We start from the raw sequence: 24,013 nt of genomic DNA on the forward strand, positions 1-24,013 counted from the left end.
TAATAAACTTTTTCCCATTATTGTTTTTTATAAGTTCAAGTGCCATTTTGATTGCCTGTAGTTCCGCTGTATATATTGATGCATCAATGGGAAGTCTTGTTTGGAGATGGATCTGTCCATCGGTACATGCTGCACTTGTTCCTTTTGTTGTTTTGGATCCATCTGTGTATATTTCTTTGTATTCTAAATATTTTTCTCTAAGCTCACCAAAGTGGCTTCTATTTATTAAGTTGTTTGTATTATTTTTCTTGTATTTAGTGAGGGTTAGATCAGTTTTTGGATTTTTTAAGGTCCATGGTGGTCTGTTACTTACTGTGTGTGCGATTATGATATTAGGTTCTTTATTAATTTGAGTTATTGTGTTTTTGATACGATGTCCAAAGGAGGGTATGTTTTTTGGTTTGCTGGTATAGAAGTTTGTATATTGCAGGTTGAAAGTTTTTTCATATGTTGGATTGTTTGGATTACTTTGTAGTTTTATTGCATATTGTAGTGTTAATTTCTGCCATCTTAAATGTAGAGGAGGTTCTTTGGCTTCTATGTATAGGCTTTCCATGGGTGATGTTCGGTATGCTCCCAGACTAAGTCTTAATCCTTGGTTTTGTATAGTTTTTAATTTTTGGAGATAAGATTTACAGGTAGAGCTGTATATGATGCATCCATAATCTAATTTTGATCGAATATGTGCATGATATATTTTTAGCATTGTGTCTTGATCTGCTCCCCAGTTTGTTTTAGATATTATTTTTAAGATTTTTAATGCTTTTAGGCATCTTTGCTTTAGATCATTGATATGTGCATTAAAGTTTAGTTTCTTGTCTAGTATGACACCTAAAAATTTTGTGTGTTGTACTACTGGGATTGGATTTCCCTGTATTTGGAGTTGTGGGTCTGGATGATATTTTTTCTTTCTACAGAAATGGACACAAACAGTTTTATCTTTGGCTAGCTTGAATCCATTTTTGTCAGTCCATTTTTCTATTTTGTTCAAACTATGTTGTATTTTTTTTTCTATTGTAGACATATTTTGAGCAGAATAGGCAATTGAAAAGTCATCTACAAATAGTGACTTTTCAAATCCTGTGTCGACCGCTTGTACTATTTCATTCATTTTTATTAGGAATAATGTGATGGATAATACACTTCCCTGTGGTACTCCTGTTTCTTGTTCATATTGGTCTGATAGTGTATTTCCTTGTCGCACTTTATAATATCTGTGAGATAAGAAGTTATGTATGAACTTTGCCATATTTCCTCTTATCCCCATATTATGGATATCTTTTGAAATTCCATATCTCCATGCTGTGTCGTATGCCTTTTGGATGTCAAAAAAGACAGCCACCACATGGTGTCCACGCACAAAACCGTCTCGAATGAAGGATTCCAGTCGTACTATTTGATCATTCGTACTTTGTTTTTGTCGATATCCACTCTGGTATTTCGATAGAAGGTTATTTTTTTCCAGGTACCACATTAAGCGGTAGTTGATCATTCTTTCTATAGTTTTGGAAAGACAGCTGGTAAGGGCTATAGGCCTGTAACTAGTAGGGTTAGCTGGGTTTTTATTCGGTTTGACAATTGGTATAATGGTGGATTCAAACCAGGATTCTGGTATGTCTCCAGTTTCCCATATTTTATTATATATGTTAAGTAGTATTTTGAGAGATGTTTTTGGTAATTTCTTTAGGAATTGGTAATGTATGTCATCTGGGCCTGGAGTCGTATTTCTGCTTTTGTTTATTGCTCTTTTCAATTCTTTTATGCTGAATGGTATGTTATATATTTCGTTGTTACTAGTTGTAAAATTAAGTTTTTCTTTTTCTGACGTTTCTTTGTAAATTTGAAATGATGCTGAATACTGTTTATTTGATGAATTTTTGTAGAATTCTTCAGCTAATAAATTAGTTATTTCTTTTTGGTTTATGCATTTTGTTCCATCAGTTTTAGTCAAGTAGTTTATGGTGTTCTGTGTTTCTTTTCCTGCAATTCTTCTTATTATATTCCATGTTTTTTTAGTTGGTGTTTGGTTATTTAGTTGTGAAATGTAGTTTCTCCAGGAAGTTTTTTTACTCTGTTTTATGGTATATCTTGCTTTGGCGCGCATCTCTCTGTATTTTTGTAAGTTAGTTGCTGTAGGGTTTTGTTTGAACTTTTTAAGTGTGTTTTTCCTTTCTTTGACAGCTTTTTTGCATGTTTCATTAAACCAGGGATTTGTTTTTTTGGTGGAGTGTGTTGAAGTTTTAGGTATTGTTTTGATGGCAATATTGTTTAATGTTTGTGTAAAATGTTTTAGTGGTTTTTCTTTTTTTAAAATGTTTTCATTTATTTCTGTTTTGCATAGGTTGGCAAATGTTTCCCAGTCAGCTTTGTGTAATTTCCATTTTTGAGTTTTTTCTTCTGGTATTTTTTGATTACTTTCTAGTAGAATGGGGTAGTGATCACTTCCATGTTGATCTTCCAATACATCCCATTGAAAGTCCATATAGATGGATGGGGTACAAATTGATAGGTCTATTGCAGACATGGATCCATTGGCTGGGTGCATGTAGGTATTCTTGCCATTATTTAATATGCATAAGTTTGTTAATGATAATATTTCGTTTATTATATTACCTTTATTATTATTTCGCTTATTTCCCCAATGATTGCTGTGTGCATTAAAATCTCCCATTATTATGTAAGGGGGTGGCAGTTGTTTGATCAGTATATCTATTTCTTTTTTGTTTATTTGCTGATTTGGTGGAATGTATATTGAGCATATTGTTATTTTCCGGTATAGATTAGCTGTTACTGCTATTGCTTGAAGTTCGGTATTTAATTGGAGGATTGTGTGAGGTATAGTTTTTTTAATTAGTATAGATACTCCTCCAATTGGTCTATTTGTTGTTGATGTGCTTGTTTTGTCATACATATTATATTCTTTGTATTTATAGCCGTGGTTTTCTTTGAGCAGCGTTTCTTGTAGACAGATTGCCGAGGGGTTTTGTTTCTTGATGATCTCTAGCATTTCTTCATGGTTAGATCTTAGTCCTCTACAATTCCATTGTAGAAATGTTGTTTTGTTGTGTTTTGTGAGGTTTTCCATAGATAGGTTTTCAATTTTGCTTTTCTTTTTAAATCTGTCTGATTTCTGTAGTGGTTTTTATCCTACATCAATTTCCATCGCTTTGGAAGTGGATGGTCTGTTTCTTGTTTCTGGTGAGAGGCTTTTTTTGGGTTTTGGTCTGGGACTTTTAGATTTACTTTGCCTTGACTGTCTTTCTTGGCGATCAGTTTCAACTAGTTCAAATTTATTTTCATTTTCAATTAATACTAATTCTGTTTTTTGTTTGTCATTTTGTTTTTGGGGGGTAGTTTTTTTGTTGTTCTGTTCTATTTCCATTTTTCCTGTTGTTGTGTGTTTATTTTTAACATCTGTTTTTGTCCTTGTTAGTGACTTGGATCTTTCACGTTTTGATAATTGAGGAGGTTTCATTTCTTTAGAGATTGATTCCTCAATATTGATGGAAGTTTTTCTGATTTCCTTTGTTTCGTTTTCTTTTATACTGGGTTGTTCGTTTCTGACTTTTATTTGGCTGTTAAAATTTATTTTCAGTTCTGATAAAAAGGATTTTAATTCTTCAAGTATGTTCTTTAGTTCTTTTGCTAGGTTTGCAATTTCTGGAGCAAGGTTTAGTTCATTGTAGTTGTACATTTTGTTTGCTTGTTGGGTTATTGTGGCATATGAGTTTTTGGTGCGATTTGTGACTTCGTTGCGGGCTTCTTGGAAGGTTATGTTTTTTTGATATTTGATTGTTATTATTTCCTTCTCTTGCTTATATATTTTGCACTGTTTTGAGTGAGAGTGGTGCTCTTCTTGACAGTTTGTGCATTTGGTTTTATTTGGACAGTCTTCTTCATCGTGGTCTGGGTTTTTTTCACTGCAGTTTCCACATGTGAAGAATCTTAGACATTGGTCTTTATTATGTCCAAACTTTTGGCAGTTGTAGCATTGTAAAGGTTTTGGAATGTATTGTTCTATTTTCATTCTTTCATAACCTATATTGATGGTCTCTGGTATTTGAGGATAATTGAATGTTAGTATATAAGTGTTTGTACATATTACCTCTCCTTTTTTTTTAAATGTGATTCTTTTTACATCTGTGACCCCTTGGTTTTTTAGTTCTGTTTTGATTTCTTCTGTTGTGCAGACGGAGATTTCCTGGTTTTTTATGACTCCTTTGGAGTAGTTTAGTGTTTGGTGTGGATAAGCTTTGATGTTCGTTTCATGCAATTTTTGTAGTTGAAGTAGAGTTTTGGCCTGTTTTTTATTTTGTACTTCTACCAATATGGTACCATTCCTTAATTTTTTGACATTTTTGGGTGTTATTTTGCTTGATATTACCTTTTGGATAGTGAAGGGTGACATTTTAGTTAACGGTATATTAGACGTTGCTTCTAGCACGATGAATCTTGGAAAGTTTGTATCTTCATTGTCGCTGTCAGAGTCAATTTCTGTGTGTGGTCTCTTGGATTTTTTGGTATTCATAATAATTTTTGAAAAATTCATCAGCCATGCTCCCCACCCTCCTCGGAGCCCCTTATGGGGAAGAACTATGAGGGGGTAAATCCCATTCGCCTCGGTTCTCCAGGGCTACATAGCTGGTATACTCAAACATGGGGAGGTTTCCAAGCATTCACAATATATGGTTATGCCCACCCAAGTATGGGATTTCCCTGTATTTTTATTATTCCTGATGGTTACCTTTTTCCCAGCTTGATTGACCCTTCAGCCATCGCTTATTAACTCAGTTTATTGTTTATGTTGAGTGTTAGTGTGTTTTTGTTTGGATTGTCTGAATTAGTGCTTGTCATGACCAACCGATTGATTGGATCGGGCCTATCCAACCTCCCGTCTAGCCTAGTAAGGGCCAAAGTGGTGTGTTGTAGTATCATGTTATTATTTCCTAGGCATGTTCCACTCAACCACCAGGATCCCGTTCTTAATGCATTACGGGTTGCCACCAACGGTCAACTGGTGGTCCCATTGAAGGATTTTTACCCTCTGCAGGGGGGCAGTTGGTATGTTCTATCGCCCTACCAACTAGGCAAAAAAAAAAAAAAAAAAAAAAAAAGGTGAGGAGGTGAAGGAAAAAGAAAACGAGGGAGGGGAGGGGGAGGAGAATGTTGTTTTTGTTTTTGTTTTCGCAGAACATGACTAAGTTTTGCAAAAGGGAATAAAAAACAAAGACATCTATGTAGGTGCGTTTCATCTCAGGAAGTCAGTAGACAGCCTGATCTGGTAGCACCAGTCTGTTTGTTGGGAGAGCAGAACGAAAGAAATAACCACTGCTACCACTGATATTACAAGTGAATGTCCTCACTGTTTTTGGTGAAAGGAATTGCTTAACCAACCAATCCCCGTACTGCAGATCAGTTCACCTGTGATGACAGTGCTGAGAAACTGAAAGATAAATGGCCACAATTAGCATGCGCCCGTTGTAAGGCAACAATGGTCAGAGGTGGGTGTGAACTTAAATCATCTAATTACAAAACGAGGTTAATTATTGTTGGGAATCCAAAATCACTAAATAAAAGAAAACGGTTCCTTTTGCTTGAGAGTCAGTTTCGTTTTGAATACCACGTTGTTTGCGTGCCTTTTTGTTATTTATCACTCTGTTATGAAAAGATCAAACAAGCATTATTGCTAAAAGCAAACCAGCTTAATGAAGACATGAAACAAGAGCTACTGCTACTGCTGATATTACGAGTGAACGTCATTATTCTTGTTGGCAGAAGGAATTACTTAACAAAAATGGTTCATTCCATGATTTTCAGCACCATCACAAAACACACCTTTCAAAGAAATTTCACCAGAAGTTGCAATACTTTTTTGCTTTCTCCCTAGTATCTAATTTATCTATGAGATGGTCAAAAAGTTAAGTCTGATTTTAAAAGAAACAAAAAATGATACGAGCCATAGTTTATTAGTTTTATGAGTAAAATTCACTGAGTAATTTTATGAATAAAAGAAATATAAATGTATCAGTGAATTTTACTCATAAAATCACTCAGTAAGCAGCAAAATTCTACTACTTCACTGTCGACGATCCTAGGTGCCAGAAAGCCTTCTACTCTAATAGTTTCTTTCTTCAGATTACTAGACGTTAGAATTCTCTCCTTTTTCCTGGGTCCTGGATATGACCTTAAACTATATCCAGTGGTGAGTCCCCAGCTTGCGGGCTTTGGGGAGTGTAGAGCCACCCTTTAATTACCATTGCTCCTAGGTGCACTCTGACCCAGAGTGGTAGTACCTGTTAGGGTCCCAACTATGGGTTAAATAGAAACCGATTTGAAAACAACAAATATATTCTATTAAAAAATTTTTCTTCAAAATCTTTGGATTCGGCATTAAATAACCCGAAAAGGGTTGATACGCCGTAAAACAAAAACAACCAATCAACCTTTTTCCTGCTTTTCTGTTTGCACTAACATGCAGAAGCTTAAATGTAATGTGAATAGACATCTCGCTGCTCAATTCTCCACATTCCCCTATTAGACATGGCCTCAAATAGTAGCCCCTTACGTCCAAGTGGTAATATTGTTTGGAGTGAAATAGAGTAAAAAAAAAAATGAAACAAGAGCTACGAGGTTACCAAAAGTAAACCTATGGTCCACGTTCTACTCTCGGATTATAATTAATACGACAAATCGGTAAAAGAAAAAAAAAAAAAAAAAAAAAAAAAAGAAGAAAAAGTCCAATGTGAACAAGTTCTAATTGAATCGTCCCCCTAAGTAATCCAAGTTACAAAATTCCCACTGTTTACTATGCTAAAATCACAATGACTAATGTATACCTATTAACCCTTATCCTCGAGTGGCCTCTGGGCCTTGATAAGTGGTGACACCCATGTAAAAAAAAAAAAAAAAAAAAAAAAAAGAATTACTTACTTTTCTGCCATAAGATCGGTTGCTAAAGTAACAAATGCCATTCCTAAAGGTCTTTGATAGGCACGCACTTTTTCGGACTCAACTTCATTCAATAATTTCTCTTCTTCCAAAGAATAAAAATCAATACTGTCCACCTGAATAAAAGAAACAGTACGATTATATTACAATGTGCAACAAAGTTCAAGTTAAGAAAAGTACATGTAACATAAGACCTGTTTCAGGGTAAGAAAAATATCCCGAGGGAGAGAGAGAAAAAGGAGAAAAGGAGAGAAAAAAATAAGGGGAGAAGAGAGAGAGAGAGAGGGAAAAAGGGAGGGAGAGAGGGGAAAAAGGGAGAGAGAAAAATAAAAAGAGTGAGAAAAACAAAAAAAGAAGGAGAGAAACAAAAAGAGAGAAACAAAAAAGAGGGGAGAGAGAGAGAGAGAAACAAAAAAGAGGGGAGAGAGAGAGAGAGAGAGAGAGAGAGAGAGATGTTGAGAAAGAGAAAGAGACAGAAGCATAGAACTTTACAACAGCTTCAAATAATAAAACCTAAACGTAGATTCCATGATGAAAGCTTCTCTCTTAGAATGGTGCACCTGTGGAACTCTTATTTCATTTTCCTGTTTTCCAATTTTCCAACTGACTACAATCTGGTCATCTTCAAGTCTAACGTGAACAAATTCTTGATGAGCCATTCCCTTAAGTAATCCAATTTACCAAATTTCCACTACTAATGACTACTACATGTTTCCCTTGACCACTGTACACTCATTAACTCGTATCCTTGAGTGGCCTCCGAGCCTTGATAAGTGGTGACTCCTTTAATAATTTCTACAAATTGCAATTTCAGCCACTAAATTTTCTGAAAATGCGAGTTAAGACTGAACACAAAACAAATTCAAAACTATTTCCAGAAAAAGAGAAAATACGTCAAGACAAACCAATGGCGGACAAGAACTGCATTTATACTTACATTTTTACACCCACAAGCATCGCAACAGCACAACTGACCACAACGATACGGACGTAAAAGTGGACGTTCACCAGTTTTATGGAATTCTCTTTCAGAGTTAATCTTCGCTTCAGCAGCTCTCCTCCTGAAATCAAAGAATTTTGGAGATTAAGTTTCATGCAAATAATCGTTTTCAAAAGACAATAGTGTGAAGATCAAAATTACCTATTAAAATGTTGGATTAACAAAATACTGTTTTAATTTTATTTGCATGCCACACTGTTATATATTAAGGTGGGTGCATTAGCTGGTAGATTTATTAGTTAGTGCATATTAATAATTACACTGGATATGCTGTAGACATGGCAAAAGATTTAGGTCAGCTGAAGGATGCTCATTTTAAAAAACATTTTTTTTAATTCCGAAATCTCCAACTTTCTTCGGGTGTATCTTACTAAACTGAGAATCTCTCGGTCAAACTTGGGAATCTGCATAGAATTTAAAATCAAACCCTTTATTTAAATCATAGGGGTAGCATACTCTTGTTCGTTTAGCCAAGACCAGGTAGAAGTCTTAAGTAATTCACAATTAGTATCGCCTGCACTGAGAATTGAACCTTCAATCTCTAGAAGAGTGTCTGTCAGAACTGAATTTTACCTAGTACTTTATCCGTTACACCATGGGTCCTTAGTTACAAAAAAGTTTGAAAATAACAGTCAACACGAGAACAGTAGTCCAAATAATCCTCATCTCAAAAATTTGGAAATACAACTAAAATTTTATTTAAAATAAAATATGTATGAGATATGTTTGAAAGCCAAATTACAACACAATATTATGAAAAATAAATATTTATTATTTTATACATTTTTTCTTTTTTTCTTGCCATGATAATTAGTAGAAGAATAAAAAAAATCAGTCAGTAAAAAGTCTGCATGTTGTCTGCCTATTATTTTGAAATGATGAAAGAATGTGTTGGATAACCTGATATAAAAGTCAGTGTTGTGAATTCCGTGATAGAAGTATTAAAATAAAATACATATGAGGCATGGTTGAAAGCCAAATTACAATGAAATATTATGAGAAATGAAATATTTATTTGCTTAAAATTTATATTTTGGAGTTATAGTCCTTCCTCAGAATTTTATACATTTTTTTCTTTTTTTTTTCTTTCTTGCCATGAAGAAAAAAAAAATCAGTAAAATAAATATTTTTCTGACATTTCAAGATAACACTGCAGACAATACGCAGACGTTTTACTAACTAACTTTTTTTTCTTATGGAAAGGAAAAAGAAAATGTCTAAAATTCTAAGGAAGAAAGTATAAATCCAAAATATTAATTTTAAACAAATAAATATTTGTTTATTTTTCATAATATTGCATTGTAATTTGGCTTTGAAACGTATCTTATATGTATTTTATTTTAAAATTCAATCGACGCTTCTATCACAGAATTCACAACCCTGACTATAAAATTTTATTTGTTTTTCTGTACTATAAAAACATGAAAAGAAATAAAAATTAAAAACTAAAATACTTCACTGCTTTCCAAGCAACACCGGATAGGTGCAGCTACTTCTTTATAAACGGCATGGGATTTTCCTTTTTTAATGGAATCATCCAATAACAAAACGACCCTTTTTCCTCATGAAAATAAACGTTAATTGTCATCAAAAAATTAAAATTCAAAATGACTGACCTTTGAGTATCTAACTTTACAAGTTTGGTAATATCATATGCAAATTGAATGTCAACTGTGGTTGCTTCTGGGTAGGATTCTCTGAAATAAAAAGCAAAATTGATATGTATTTTCCAGTTCCAGTTTTATAAATTTGCGTGATCAAATTAAAAGTAATATATATATTTTTACATATGATTTATATCATACTAGCGGGGGGGTACCTGGCGTTGCCCGGGTGTTTGTCGGTGTGTGTGTTTTTGGGTAAATGAAAAAAAAAATCGTTGGTTGTTTTAAAAAAAAAACGATGCCTTGACGTGCAGTTGGAAAATAGTAAAGTGTGAAATAAAAAACAGGTGCCCATTTTTGATGAGGTATTAACGTGAACTTTGAGTGCGGGACAGTGTTTTATTTATCGCGAGTTTGTCGGCTTCTTTTTTTTTATATGAAAAAGCTTAATGCACATGCAGCGATCATAAGCAATAGCTATTCAGCAGTTAACATTTTCTGCGGGACAGTTTTTAATGAGGTCAATAAACCGGTTTGTTTGTTTTTAACTAATTTTGGGGAAAACCAGCTCCCTGTTTATTAGGGGGGGAAGTGTCTCGTCTCAAATGAAAGCAACCGTCTGATATGACGAAGTCGACATTGACGTTAAATAGCTTTCTAGAGACCACTGGCCATGGGCCAGTAATTCTAATCGAGTTTCGCTTTTTTTTTTATACCAAAAAACGAATGCAACACGTGCCGATCCAAAAATGTCGAATAATTAACATTTCAAAGTCGGGCAAATTAAATAGAGAGGCGACCACCATTGTTAAGTTGTAGATATTATCATTTAGACGTGATATAAAAAGTTTTAAAAATGAGCGACGACCTCGAGAATCTGCTGGAAAAAAGCCTTTCTTGGACATACACAAAAAGCGAACATACATACACACATACATTTTCGCTTTTATATATATATAAAATATATAATTTTAAATATATAATTTTAAATATATATAAAATATGAAAAAAAAAGAGAAACATGGAACTTATAATATAAGCAGCACTTTCTGTTTGTTTGTATGAGAGGAGAAAGAATAGGTAGAGAATAGGAGAGGGGCAATGGAGGAAGAGGCAAGAGAAAAAGATAGAAAGCAGGTTAGATAAGGGTAAAATTGATAATTTTTTTTTTTTAACTTGGTAGCCATGGAAATTATCAAATGAATACCTGTGATTATGCAGAAAAGTTTATTTAAGTCAAATGAAGGGGGGGAAAAATAATAAAGAAAATTACTCACTGAAAATGTTGCAATATAATACTTTTGAAACATTTGTCTTTAGGAAGATTAGTAAGCATCAAAGTACGAGAGACCTGTAAAAAAAGTTATACAAAAAAATATACATTAACTTTTATCACCTTTGATCTAATGAGTTACCTCCCCTGTATTACAATTTAAATGTACAAGTTTGCATTAAATAAAACACACATAATTAAAATTAAATAATAAAAATAAATGAATAAAAAAATATACATTTGAATAAAAACACTTCATAAAAAATATAATTGACACTTGTTCAAAATTCACCCGATATTAAAAAACAATATTAAAAAACAAAATTAAAAAACAAAATTAAAAAACAATATTAAAAAAAAAAATTTTTTTAAAAATTAAAAAACAAAATTAAAAGAAAAATTGCTGTGATTTACATACTCGTGATGGAAAGAAAATATTGTATTCCAATAATTATGTAAATTGATCAAGTAGTTTCATTTTTATAAATAACCAGCAGGGGTCCCTGGCATTGCCTGGGTGTTTGTCGGTGTGTATGTATGTAGGAAAAAAGTGTTAGTAGGCAGGTAGGCTCAAACCCAAAGCCTTGAGACGAAGTTGGAAAAGAAAGTGAAAGAAAACGTGATATCTTACCGTGATGCTAGGAAGGCAGAGGAAGTGAGAATGGTTGAAATTAAACGATTAAAAAGTTAAGTGAATGAGTTGACACAGGATGTCAAACATCATGCACTTAACTTTGGAAAACCAGCTCCCCACAAAAAAGGAAGTGTACAAATGAATAGTAATTGTCTGATATGACGGGTTTTCCCCACATTGATCAAAGCTCATTGCTTTCTGGACATCCTGGCACAAAAGGCCGAGAACACAACATCGCTTTAGTGTCGGTTTATGCAAAAAACACGAACAAACACGTGAGAAGACAGAATAGCGGGAATTTTATAAAATAAAAGTCGCTCAAATAAAAGATAGATACAATGTCCGTTCGAAAATCATAGATAGTATATAAAATCTAGAGAGTATATAAAAAATTTTAAGAGATGATAACCCCCGAGCGCCCCCATCACCAAGCCTTTGCCAGACATACAAAGGAAGTGCACACACAAAGATACATTTTCGTTTTTATATTATAGATTTTAAGCAATTAAAGTGAATTCATAGGCATGACAACAAAAACCTTGAAAGTTTGAATTATGTTCAGTCATCACTCTTGTTTCTTGAGACTGTTTTCAAAATGGTATTACGAAACAGTTACTCCTAAATTAGCCGTAAAATTTAATTTTTCATTCAAATATAAAATTACTGCACAGAAGCTGTAAGATGAATATCAGAAGTAGAATGGGTAGTTGGCTGAGAGTGACTGAGAGGAAAAGTCATTTTCTGTTTAGACTGAAACAAAAACTGGACATAGGATTTCTGATCCTGAGGTCTATATGTTGAGTGGTTTACGACAATTGGTTTTGTGGAAGTTAACAGTCTGTGGCTCAGAGCAGGTTAGGTAGAGCTTTAGTAGATTTTCAAATAAACTCATCAACTGACCGATAAAGATACCTTGACAGACAACTATCGACAGACAATGCTTGGGGTTTCCATTTTCACACACACACAGAGCACAACTGATTTTTATACAATGTGTTGGAGTTTGGGGTTTCTCTGTGTTGTTTGATATGTTTTTAACTTGTAAACCAGCGCTTGCCCCCGCCACGATTGCCAAGGTTACATAGCCAAATTAGATAAAGAAGAAAACCATAGTACACAAGTATTGGGGCCGGTGGGTATGATAGATAGCATGGTTCTACATAAGAGTCCTTTATGGTATCTACTTGAAAAGACTAACCTGCTGTTAATCTATGAACATAAACCTCTAGACCAAAAATATTTCCAATTTCTTGTATGGTTTCTCTAAATATTGTTTCATTGAATATCTCTCCCACAACAAGCCCGTTATTTGCATGCACTGCAAACATGCAACCCATTAAATATACAATCACCTAGATCACAACTACTTCGTCAAATCATTGTACAGACTTTGAAAATAGTTATGTTTTTTTGTTTTGTTTTTTATTAAAAGTGGATTAAAAAAATATTTGATAATTGTTCACCAATATATTTTTACTTTGGAAAGAATTTTTTTAATTCTCTATTTATGTTGCTTTATTTTAGACAAACTCTTTCAGGTCTATATAGAAGAATTCCTATGGTGAACTCATAAACACCGTCATCATCATATTGTATAAATCCAAAGATTCTATTGTTGGCATTGGTTTCCCCAATATTCTTCTAGTCAGAATTCTTTCTAGAAAGACATTGGGATTATGAGATGGACTGCATGAAGGTTACCAACAATCTAAGTGAAAGTGATTTTTGTAGAACAAACTGGATTTGAACTTGGGACACCCAGGTCGTTAGTCCATGTCATTAACCACTAGACGACCATCACCTCTTATAATCATTATAAGTAGGTTAAAGACTAAATATTTTGTTTAGATCGGTTCTATTGTGAATATTGTGTTCATCTTCTATTTACTTTATGCCATTGTGGGTTCAAATATGCTCCCTAGTGCATGTTTATCCAATTAAATATGCTCTATACAATTGGGGGGGGGGCTCTATTATACATTTTGTCCTAAATATTCTTAAATAATAAATTCTTGACATTCAGTAATAAAATGCAAACAATTTATGCTCCATATTAGAGAAATAGATCCACTAGTATATAAAATGGTTAATTGAAAATAGCAGGAAATGAAAAATCGGCTGGGGTCAACTTGTTGACCTCGAGGTGAGGATTGCTAGACTGTGGAAATTAATAGAAACGTATATGATTTCATATTGTAGACCAATGCAGTCCAGCAACAACCGTCAATCCCAATGCTTGTGTTTGCAACTGAACGGCAAGTTATAATTTATGTGTGTCATTTTGGGACACCTTGTATCATTACTATGTAGATTATCAACTTATTATGATTTGTGCATATAAACGGCATACTGACGCTGACACACTGACTCCCATTAGATCACCGAAGCTAAGCGGTGTTGAACCTGGTTAGTAACTGAATGACCATTTCGAAATACCAGGTGTTGTATATGCTTTCTGTTTATTTCAGCATTGTTTTCAGTCATCCTGGACTTCTCCTTGCCACTGGAATCAGGCAGTGTTGACTCAGGAGAGATGAGATTTGGGATTACACAACCCTTACTTCATGACTACATTTTCCAAGGGATATCCATTGTTTCCTCGAGATAGAACAGAGGCCATAAATGATTTGTGTCATTACTAAAAGCAGCTAATTTAGTTTTATACTAAACGAAAAAAGCAAGGAATGACTCAATTTACTTGCCTCCCCACAAGGGCAGAGTTAGACACAAAGTCAGTTTTTAATGTGAGGAAAATCCAACTTATTTTGGGCAAGCTAGAGTGGGACAAAAATTAAAATTGCCTCAGTTTAGAAGGATTTCTTCCAAGGACAGAAAATATGAAAAGCAGAATAAGAACTGATACTGTTAAATATTGGGTGAGTAAGCCTGCTAGTACATAAACTAGTTAGTCGAGAATACCAGGAAATGAAAGGTCAGCCAGAGCCAACCTACTGAACTCAATGTGAGGATAGCGGGGAAATAGTAGAAACAGATATGGTGTGTTCGGGCATGTAGAATGATATGGGCTGACAAAATAAAATTAATTAAGGATTTTGATCACTCCTTTTTTGCTCCTACCCCTAGGTTGGTGATTTGGAACAAAGATCAAGTTGAATAAATGTAACATCAGTCCTTGTCTTGAAATGATCCTTTTCTGATCTAAGAAAACATTGGAAAGAAGATCAAGTCAAATAAATCTCATGTCTTTCAACAGTTGTATCTCGACTTATTCGCAGGAGGCACTCTTGTAATCAGAAAGGATCACAGAAAGAGTGCGTACATGAACTAAATGCAATATATTTAGACACTGTGACAAAAGTTAGCGCGTTAGTCACAAATTATGGTTAAAATACACTACTTGCTAGGATACGCTAGCATAAGAGACTCCAGTGAATAATCAGAGATCAGTGTAAAAAGAACCAAGCTGATAGTTCTGAATCAATTAAAAAGACTAGCTATCCAGATCCGGTATTGCTTGGTAGAGTATTTACTTTGTTTTGCCTTTTTATTTTTTTTTCTTCAAAATTATTATTTGTTCTTATCAAAAAATAGTACCTCTGCATATACAAAATACAAAGTTACATCCCTTCTCAAACAAAAATGGCAACTAATGTGTCTCTTTTATAAAAGTGTTGAGATTCTAAACTCATTTTAAAATATTCATAATGTGATAAAAATTTTGATTGATACCATGAAACTTTACGACAAATAAACCGCCTGTCTTCTGACAAGTTTTGTTTTCAGTTAGTCCTTTTCAAAGAACTTCTTTATCATAGACATTGTTCCAGTGAGGAAGAATCACTGAAAGGGTAAAAATAAGAAAACATGCAAAGGTAGGAATCTTCTACATATAGAAAAGGCAAAATGTGTGTTTGTGTGTGTGTTTTTGTATATCTCTTCAAAACTTTCAACACATGCTACAAACACTGACAAAATTGGTATTGTTAGAAAGACTCGTCTCTCAGACTACAAATATCGAAAAATTGGCCAAAAACATTAATTCTTTGACCATCAACTGGGCCGTTTTTTTCCAAGGAGAGGTCAGTTTTTGCAAAGTCATTCATGCTTTGCAATCTTGACGTACATATAAAAGACGTTATTTCGAAGGCCCGTAACGTCACAAGTCGTGTGGGCGAGACGACTAAACTTTGCTTTTTTTCACCTCTTTTTCTTCTTAGCATTACAAGTTTGAGCCTGGCTACTATGACTAATTTTATTTTGTTGCTTTTTTTGGGGGGGGGGGGCTGGGTTGCTTAATACCCTTACAATAAAACCTCTCCACACCCAGGCAATGCCGGGTACCCCCACTAATACAAAATAAAATTCATTAGTAATTTTGATCACTCTCTCCCTTTCTCTCTGTTCCCCTCTCTACATTGGTCAGTGATTTAAAACAAAGATCAAGTTGAATAAATGTCTTTTGATTTCCATCAGTCCTTGTTTTGAGTTGATCCTTTTCGAGGTATGAAAGAACTTTTGTCAGCAATTTAGAAAGATGAAGTTGAATAAATCTCCTGTCTTTCAACAGTTTTATCTTGACTTGGTCTTTTTCAAGGTATGAGAGAATTTAATTGTGGGTTGTGTTTTCTCAATCTGGAAGGATCACAGAAATGGTGTATACAAGAACAAGCAGTGAACAAGGTATAATTTTATAAAATCAACAGTAGATTTTAACAAGGTATGATTAAGAAGTCACATGTTTTTTTTTGTAACAATGACAGCCGATTGTTTTTCTGCATGTATGGCATAAGGTCAAAATGCCACAGAGAGAAGAGTTCAATATGCAATCAATTGAACACTTTTCATAGATAGAATGCAAAAAATAAAAAGATTTCTAGACTATAAGAGTTGATACGTCATAAAACAAAACAACCAAATAATCATTAAACAGTGATTATCAATCTCTCTTTCTCTCTCTCTCTACCCCTCACACCCCATTTGTCAATGATGCAGAGCAAAGATCAAGCTGAAAAAAATCTCCTTTGTCTTTCAACAGTTTCATCTGGACTTAGTCCTATTCAAGTTATGAAAAACTTATTTGCAGTAGCTAACAAGTTACGATTATGAACTTTAGGATGCTTTTGTAATAATGATGGTAATTTCTGGATTTTCTGCATGTATAGCACAAGGTCAAAATACAACAGAAAGAAGAGTTCGATATAGAATCAATTGAAAGTTTTCCAAGTTTATATTCTTCTCACTAGACTCTTCTTCTTAGATAGTATACAAAAAGAATTTCTAACCAAAAAAGGTTGATATGCCATAAAACAACCAAATAACCATTAAACAGTAATTATAGATCTCTCTGAGTACCCCCGACACACCATATTTGTCAGTGATTAAAAAAAGTGCTTTTTATAGTAGAGAAGAGATTATAGCAGAATTAAAACTTTAAACATTGAAGTTTCAAATGAAAAAATTTTTGTAAACAAGGATGGAATACTGTTGCCATATCTGGGCAGGAGCTGCTAAAAACAGCAGAAGAGACGTTGCGAGCCTATCCTTGTTTTATCGTTATTTCTATGGCAGGTGCTCGTCTGAACTCGAATCTCTGGTCCCCCCTCGCCAATCTTTCACGAAAAACACCCATCTAACCAAATCCACTCTGAAAAATTTCCCCCACTCTTTATATGTGCCTAAATCATAACGTGGATTCCATGAACAAAGCTTCTTTCTTAGAACTGCACGCCTGTGGAACTCTGTTTCGTCTGCCTGCTTCTCACCGGACTACAACTTGGATGTGTTCAAGTCCAATGTTAACAAATTCCTAATGAACCGCCCTCTTAAGTAAACACTTCATCAAATTTCTACACTAACATAATGTACTTGCAATAACCCTTATCCCTGAGTGGCTTCCGGGCCTTGATAAGTGGTGATCACTGTGTAAAAAAAAAAAAAGAAAAAAAAAAAAAAAAAATGCGGTGCTTCTACACTATTGGGACGAAATTTCTGAAATCGTAATATTGAATTTTACATGAAAACAATGGTATCTATGTATTCGTCGTATTTTTAAGATGATTATATTAAAAGATTACTAAAATCGATAAAGTAGAAAATATTTTATTAAAAGAAAAGAAAATTTAAAGTACACAATCGGGTATGCTTAGGAGAGTCACAAGGGAGGCAATTCAACGGTTGCAAAAAACTTGTATGTTATTTTTACATTATTTCATTTTTAGGCATAGTTATTTTTATATTAAACAATTATGAAAAAATCTTAAATGAAAACCAGACTTAGAAACACTGTATATACATGTTATGTTTTGTTATTTGTTTTGTGTTAGTCACATTAAAAATTTAGAGTTACTTATGGCTTTGTTTTGCTTTATTTTATAAAAACAAGATGGCGGCAATTTTTTACCTGCTAACACAATTAAAGTTGTTATTTTTAATAATTCAGTAATATTCAGGTAATTTTGACTATATAATTTGGAAGCTACCATTGTAACTTATAAAAATTGATTAAAAAAAAAAATCAGTTGAAAACATTGTTTTTTATCTGAAAACTCCATTTATCGACTACAAAATCTCATTCCGATTCTGTGGAAGCACCAAATATGCTTACCTGATCATCTTCCTCAAATTGCAAATTTTGTGAAAAATGTTGCATAAAAAAAACTGCAATCAATAAATATATAATTGCCAGGAGGACATGAATCCACAGGATCTGAGAACTAAAAGAAAAACAGAATTAGTTTTAACTTGTGAGACCTGTGGAAATTTCTGTTATATTCTACAACAGTTGTATATTACTGCCATGATTAAAGTACTTCTACTCTATGGGTGTCCGGTGTGAATGCAGACTCCACAATATTATTGCAGAACCTTTGTTCAAACTTAAAACATACTTATCTAAGTTTTTACTGCTTATGTAGTTTAACAAAGATATTAAAAAAATTCAAGATAAAGATAAATCTCTACTATGTATATGCCCGTTATGGAATGAAGTTCTCATAAAATGAAAAATCGTTAAATTTTATCAAGTATTTTTTTTTACAGAGGAAAATCCAATTTTAGTCAATCACTCCATGATGAAGACATCTCAGTAATAAGGTGTGCCAGGGGAGATAACTCCATCTAATTCTTGAAGTTTGCCAAATTTGACGAGATTACTTTTACAGTTTTGAATAATTTTAGGTATTCCTTTTTTTTTTCTTTTGTTTTTTTTTTTCCTTTCAAAAAATTGTTTTAAAATTTAATAAAATTATTGCAACTTTATATGCGTTTTGGCAAACTTCAAAAATTAAATGGACTTATCTCCCCTGCCCCCCCCCCACTCCCGCTTTGTAGTTAAAATTGCAAAGATGTCTATGTCGCAAGGAATCTAACTAAAATTTGATTTTCCCCTGTAAAAAAGACCTACTTGATCAAATTAAGTGATTTTTCTTCATTCCATAACAGGCACACACAAATTTTTCTCAGTTTTGTTTTTCTATCTTTGTTAAACTGCATACTACAATTTGAAATATATATTTACAGAAAATATAAAAAAAATTTACATCAACAACAAAATTAAGTACAAGGTCATTCAAAAGTGTGAAAAAATAGTTGTTAGTCATTCTTTGTCACATTAACTAGAAATCAGCAATCATCATAGTGCCACATTTACTCCAGTGGCCATCTAACTTATAAAAAAAAAGAAAAAAGAAATCATTCAAAAATTTTTATTGAAAATAAATATGTCTATATACAATTATTTCACTGGCGAGAATCGTGGAATAGGTAAAAAACAAATAAAAAATTTGGTTTAGTAAAACCCTCCCAACCCTTTCTAAATAACAGACCACCCACTGTTTTCTGGTTTGTTTTGAACTAAAAACAAGCAGGCCACCAATCTCAAAGTGGGAGTGAGATCTAAATAGGAGAGAAAAAAAAAAAGAAAATCGATGAGTTGATATTGGAGAATGGATGATGTCTGTCTAAAATGAATACAATTTGGGAGAGGTCATACAAAAAAAAAAAAAAGATTCTAGCCCGAAGGCTAAGAAAATATATTTTACTTTGTGTTTTATTTTCAAAACAATGGTCAGATGAAATTTAGAAGTTCTTTTTTTTTTTGCATATTGCATTTTCAGTGATTAGGCTATTAAAAAAAAAAAAACGTTTTTAAGAGTGGAGGTTGATAGCATATGTACAAAAATGAAATTGCCTGAGAAATATTCCCAAAAATTTTTTGTATTTTCAACATCAAATGTTTTAATAATTTTTTGTAATATAATTTCAATCTGTGTAGCCGTGAGATTGAAGCTCAGTATAATCAGTCACACTGGTGAGCCATAGATACAGCAAAACATATGTAAGTGGATAACTATTTTATACTTAAATCATTCGTTGACATCTATGCTGATGACACGACCATCTATGGCAACACATCAAAGGCCGTAAATGACAAAGTTCTCTCTAATTCTCTCTCCTCTGATCTTGAGCACGTGGTTCAATGGGGGAAGAGGTGGCTGGTCACTTTCAATGCACCTAAAACCAAGCTTCTATCTTTACATCATCAATGCTCTGATCCCCATCTGGCATCAATTGAAATGGATGGCTCTCGTCTTGGAGAGGCTCCATGTTTTGACAAGCTTCTGGGTTTGACCTTTACTCCTGATCTGAAATGGAACACGTACATCAAATCTGTTGCCAGGGATGCTGGGAAAATGGTGGGATCCTTCTACCGCTCCAGAAGATATCTCACTACTGATGGAATTTTCTATCTGTATAAAAGCCAAAACGTCCAAGGATGGAGTACTGCTGCCACATCTGGGCAGGAGCTGCTAAAAACCGCCTATTCTGCCTTGACAGAGTACAAAATAGACTTTGTGGTTTAGTGAGGGATGCCCTTTTCTCTTCCCTGCAACCTCTCTCCCACAGAAGAGACGTTGCGAGCCTGTCTTTGTTTTATCGTTATTTCCATGGCAGGTGCTCGTCTGAGCTCCAATCCCTCGTCCGCCCTCGCCAATCTTTCACGAGAAACGAGAATTGATCAGAATGTAAGGGAAACAACTTCCAAAAAAAATTAAAAAATAAATAAAAAGTTCCCAGGGGAAGTAACTAATACTAAAATGCAATTATTGCCATAAATATCATCAAAAACTTGACATATATATTTCATGATTTTTTTGAATATTAATGATTAAAAATAATACTAGAAAGCAAAAAAACAGAAAAAGTTAGCTAACGAGTTATGCTCTTACTTATCAAGAGATGTATCAGGCTATTTATATTAAACTAGCCTGGATGCCCAGTGTTGCCCGGGTGTTTGGAGGTGTGTGTTGAGCAAAAAAAAAAAAAAAAAAGTGGTGATAGATTGGCAGGCTCAAACCCATACTGCAAAGGAGGAAAAAGAACATAAAACAAAAAAGTGACGTTTTTGCTGTTGCACCCATTGCCAAACCAGACATGACGTAGGTTTAAATTAAGGCTAGTCAATCGAAAAGAGGGGATGACTTTTGAAAATATTGGCGAAAAAAGTGACCCCACCCTGTAAAAAAGTGCCCAGTTGAGGGTGAAGGAATTAATGTTTTTAGCCAATTTTTTTAGATTTGTCATCCGAACAGTTGAGCTTCAAAATGATACCGATTTCGTGAAAATTTGCTGCGTGTGTCAAAAGTTTTAGGCAGACATATATATACATACATACATTTAAATAGACAGGTGAAATTTATATTATAGATGAGAAAAAAGGTGGGGGGACTGTATATTTAAAATAAAACCAGCATTATGGTTTATAATGGAGGAATATCTTACAGACTAATTGCATATAACCTTAAGAAACACTCTCTCTTTCTTGTAACTATACAGCACCATTTTAACACTATTTCATTACATTTCCGACACGTTTCCCAGACCAGCAGGATCAGCATGCCTCACTTCTGGATCTATTTCTGACCACAGTTCCTGATGATTGTATAACGAATGTCCACAGCCCACTTGGGAACGCTGATCACGTAATAATGGTAGAAATCGCCCTTAATTCTTGACCCAAAACTGAAGATTCACTGCTCAAACAATGAGGTATTACAAAAAGGCTGACTGGGAAGCCATCAGGGATCTCATCAGAGATTCCCCATGGGAAAATATATTTTCTCTTCCAACTGAACAGTGCAAAAATGAGACCACTGAATGATTAAAAACTGCAATTGAAGTACGTTCCCACATGGAAATTCTATAGCAAGCCCCACTCTTCCCAATGGTTTACTTCTACTTGTGCAGCTGCCATTGCTCAAAGACAGCATGCGTACCGCAGTTTCAACCGACATAAGTCCAGTTCAAACAGACAGAAGTATATAGAAGCTAGAAGTAAGAGAGAAATAGCGACAGTTAAGACAGAATACACTGAAACCACCAGAAAATGTATCAAAGCACAGAAATTAGGAACTCATGATTTTTGGAAAATCTACAACAATGGAGTAAATAATGGTCAGTCAATGATTCCCCCACCATCAAACAATCACGAGATTGTTTGCATGGCAATTAAGAAGGCTAACCTGCTCACCAGCTGGTTTGCCTCAAACTCCACATTGGACCCGGCACACCACTCCCTCCCTGACTTTCCTTTGCGGACAGATGCCATACTAGATGACTTGAAAATCATCCCCTCCCAGGTACATGGTATCATAAAAATCCTAGACACTTCAAAAGCATGTGAACCCGATTTCATCCCTGCTGTACTATTAAAAAAATGCTCTGTTGAGGTTGCTCCAGTACTCTCCAAACTTTACAACAAATGCCTTAACGAATCTTGCTTTCCTGATTGCTGGAAAACCGCTTCTGTGGTACCAGTTTTCAAGAATTCTGGCGAAAGAACTGACCCATTAAATTTTCGCCTTATTAGCCTTCTCTCGTTTTTCGCCAAAATATTTGAGTCCTTAATTAATCAAGCTCTAGTCAATCACCTTACAGCAGCTAAACTCCTGACCGACAATCAGTATGGATTTAGGCAAGCCCGTTCCACAGCAGATATCCTAACTGTAATCTCTGAACGTATATACTGTTCACTGGACAAAATAGGGGAGGCTAGAGCGGTAGCCCTTGATATATCTAAGGCTTTTGACAGAGTATGGCACAATGGTCTTCTAAGGAAAATCAGATCATATGGTATCACTGGAAGAATACACAAATTAATTCCTTCTTAAGTAAGGAAAAATCCAGGTTGTCCTTGACGGTCGTATACCTAAACAATATGATATAAATGCGGGAGTACCTCAGGGGTCTATCCTCGGACCTTATTATTCTTGATATTCATAAATGACCTCCCTGATAAAATTGTTTCTGAGATGGGTATATTTGCTGATGACACCACTCTCTATAACAGGCAGGGGGGGTGGAAAAGAAATGAACACATATCTAAGGAAATTGCAGAAACACTAGAGGATGACCTCAAAACTGTAGTGGAATGAGGGACAAAAATGGATAGTTGCATTCAATGCTGCCAAGACTAAACTTGTTTCTTTCAATAATTACAAGAAACCTTCTCTACAACCAATAGCAATGGCCAAGAACACATTACCCGAAAGTACTTCCTTTAAACTCCTCGTCCTAACGTTTACAGGGAACATGAACTGGAATAGATACATTGAGAGCATTGCCAAGGCTGCTGCGAAGAAGGTGGGCTCTCTCTACCATGCTAGAAAGCTACTTACATCTGAAAGTATCCTGTATCTCTATAAGGCCACCATTCGCCCATGTATGGAGTACTGCTGTCACATTTGGGCTGGTGCATCTGCCACTTGTCTCTCACTCCTTGAAAGAGTTCAAAAGAGAGTTGCCAACCTGATAGGTCCTGAACTGTCATCTAAGCTTCAGCCTCTGTCCTATCGACGAAATGTTGCATCCCTTTGCTTGTTCTACAAGTACTTTATTGGTGAATGCTCTGACGAACTACAAGCACTTGTACTCCTTGGACAACTAAATCCCACCCCTTCACAGTAGAGATCCCTAGGTGTAAGAAAGCATTCTACTTCAATAGGGTCTTCCCCAGAACTGCTAGACTTTGGAACTCCTGTCTGGGATTCTGCTTTCCCAACTGTACTGATATGCAGAAGTTCAAGAGTAATGTGAACAGACATCTTGCTACTCATCTCCCCTCATAATATCCCCCGCAACTTATGTCCCCGATAGTAGCCCCCTACTTCAAAGTGGCACTGTGTCTTGTTTGGGGTGAAAATTGAATATTGAATAAAAAAAAAAAAAATTTTTTTAAATTCATCAACCCATTTCACTTCTTGTCTGCAAATTTTATTTAACTTTACATTATTTTTTACTTTTATCTTCTATTTTCTTACACTTAATTTTCTATATTTTATTTTTTTAATTATAGCATAATTAACTCTTATTGGACACTAATTAATTAATTAACTTCCAGAACATATAATACCCACTCCGAAAAGCTTACTCCATTCTGCTTCTGCCTAATCTCACTTTAGCATATTTAAAGTGCCATAATTATCTAATAATCATCTGGATAATCCTTTGTCCCCCCCTCCATATTTAATAATTGACAACAGGAAAAGTAATTTTCATTTACATACAAACATGCCTGTTGACAATCATATTTACAT

The 24,013-nt window shown here is 34.4% G+C and overlaps 1 protein-coding gene across 4 annotated transcripts in view; it reads right to left on the reverse strand.

Moving 5' to 3' along the window:
* LOC145255782 (mechanosensitive cation channel TMEM63B-like) overlaps positions 1–24,013 on the reverse strand; it is a 190,510-nt gene that overhangs the window by 58,923 nt on the left and 107,574 nt on the right. For all 4 annotated transcript variants that reach the window (XM_080114452.1, XM_080114451.1, XM_080114454.1 and 1 more), the window contains 5 exons: positions 18,025–18,133; positions 10,830–10,903; positions 9,565–9,645; positions 7,886–8,009; positions 6,931–7,064 (listed from right to left, as the gene is read on the reverse strand). In XM_080114452.1, coding sequence (XP_079970578.1) covers positions 6,931–7,064; positions 7,886–8,009; positions 9,565–9,645; positions 10,830–10,903; positions 18,025–18,133 — 522 coding nt within the window. The remainder of the gene's footprint in view (positions 1–6,930; positions 7,065–7,885; positions 8,010–9,564; positions 9,646–10,829; positions 10,904–18,024; positions 18,134–24,013) is intronic.

This window comes from Euprymna scolopes, chromosome 31 (genome assembly GCF_053919585.1).
Source record: "Euprymna scolopes isolate OS-2025 chromosome 31, ASM5391958v1, whole genome shotgun sequence".
NCBI classification, from domain to species: Eukaryota; Metazoa; Mollusca; class Cephalopoda; order Sepiida; family Sepiolidae; genus Euprymna; species Euprymna scolopes.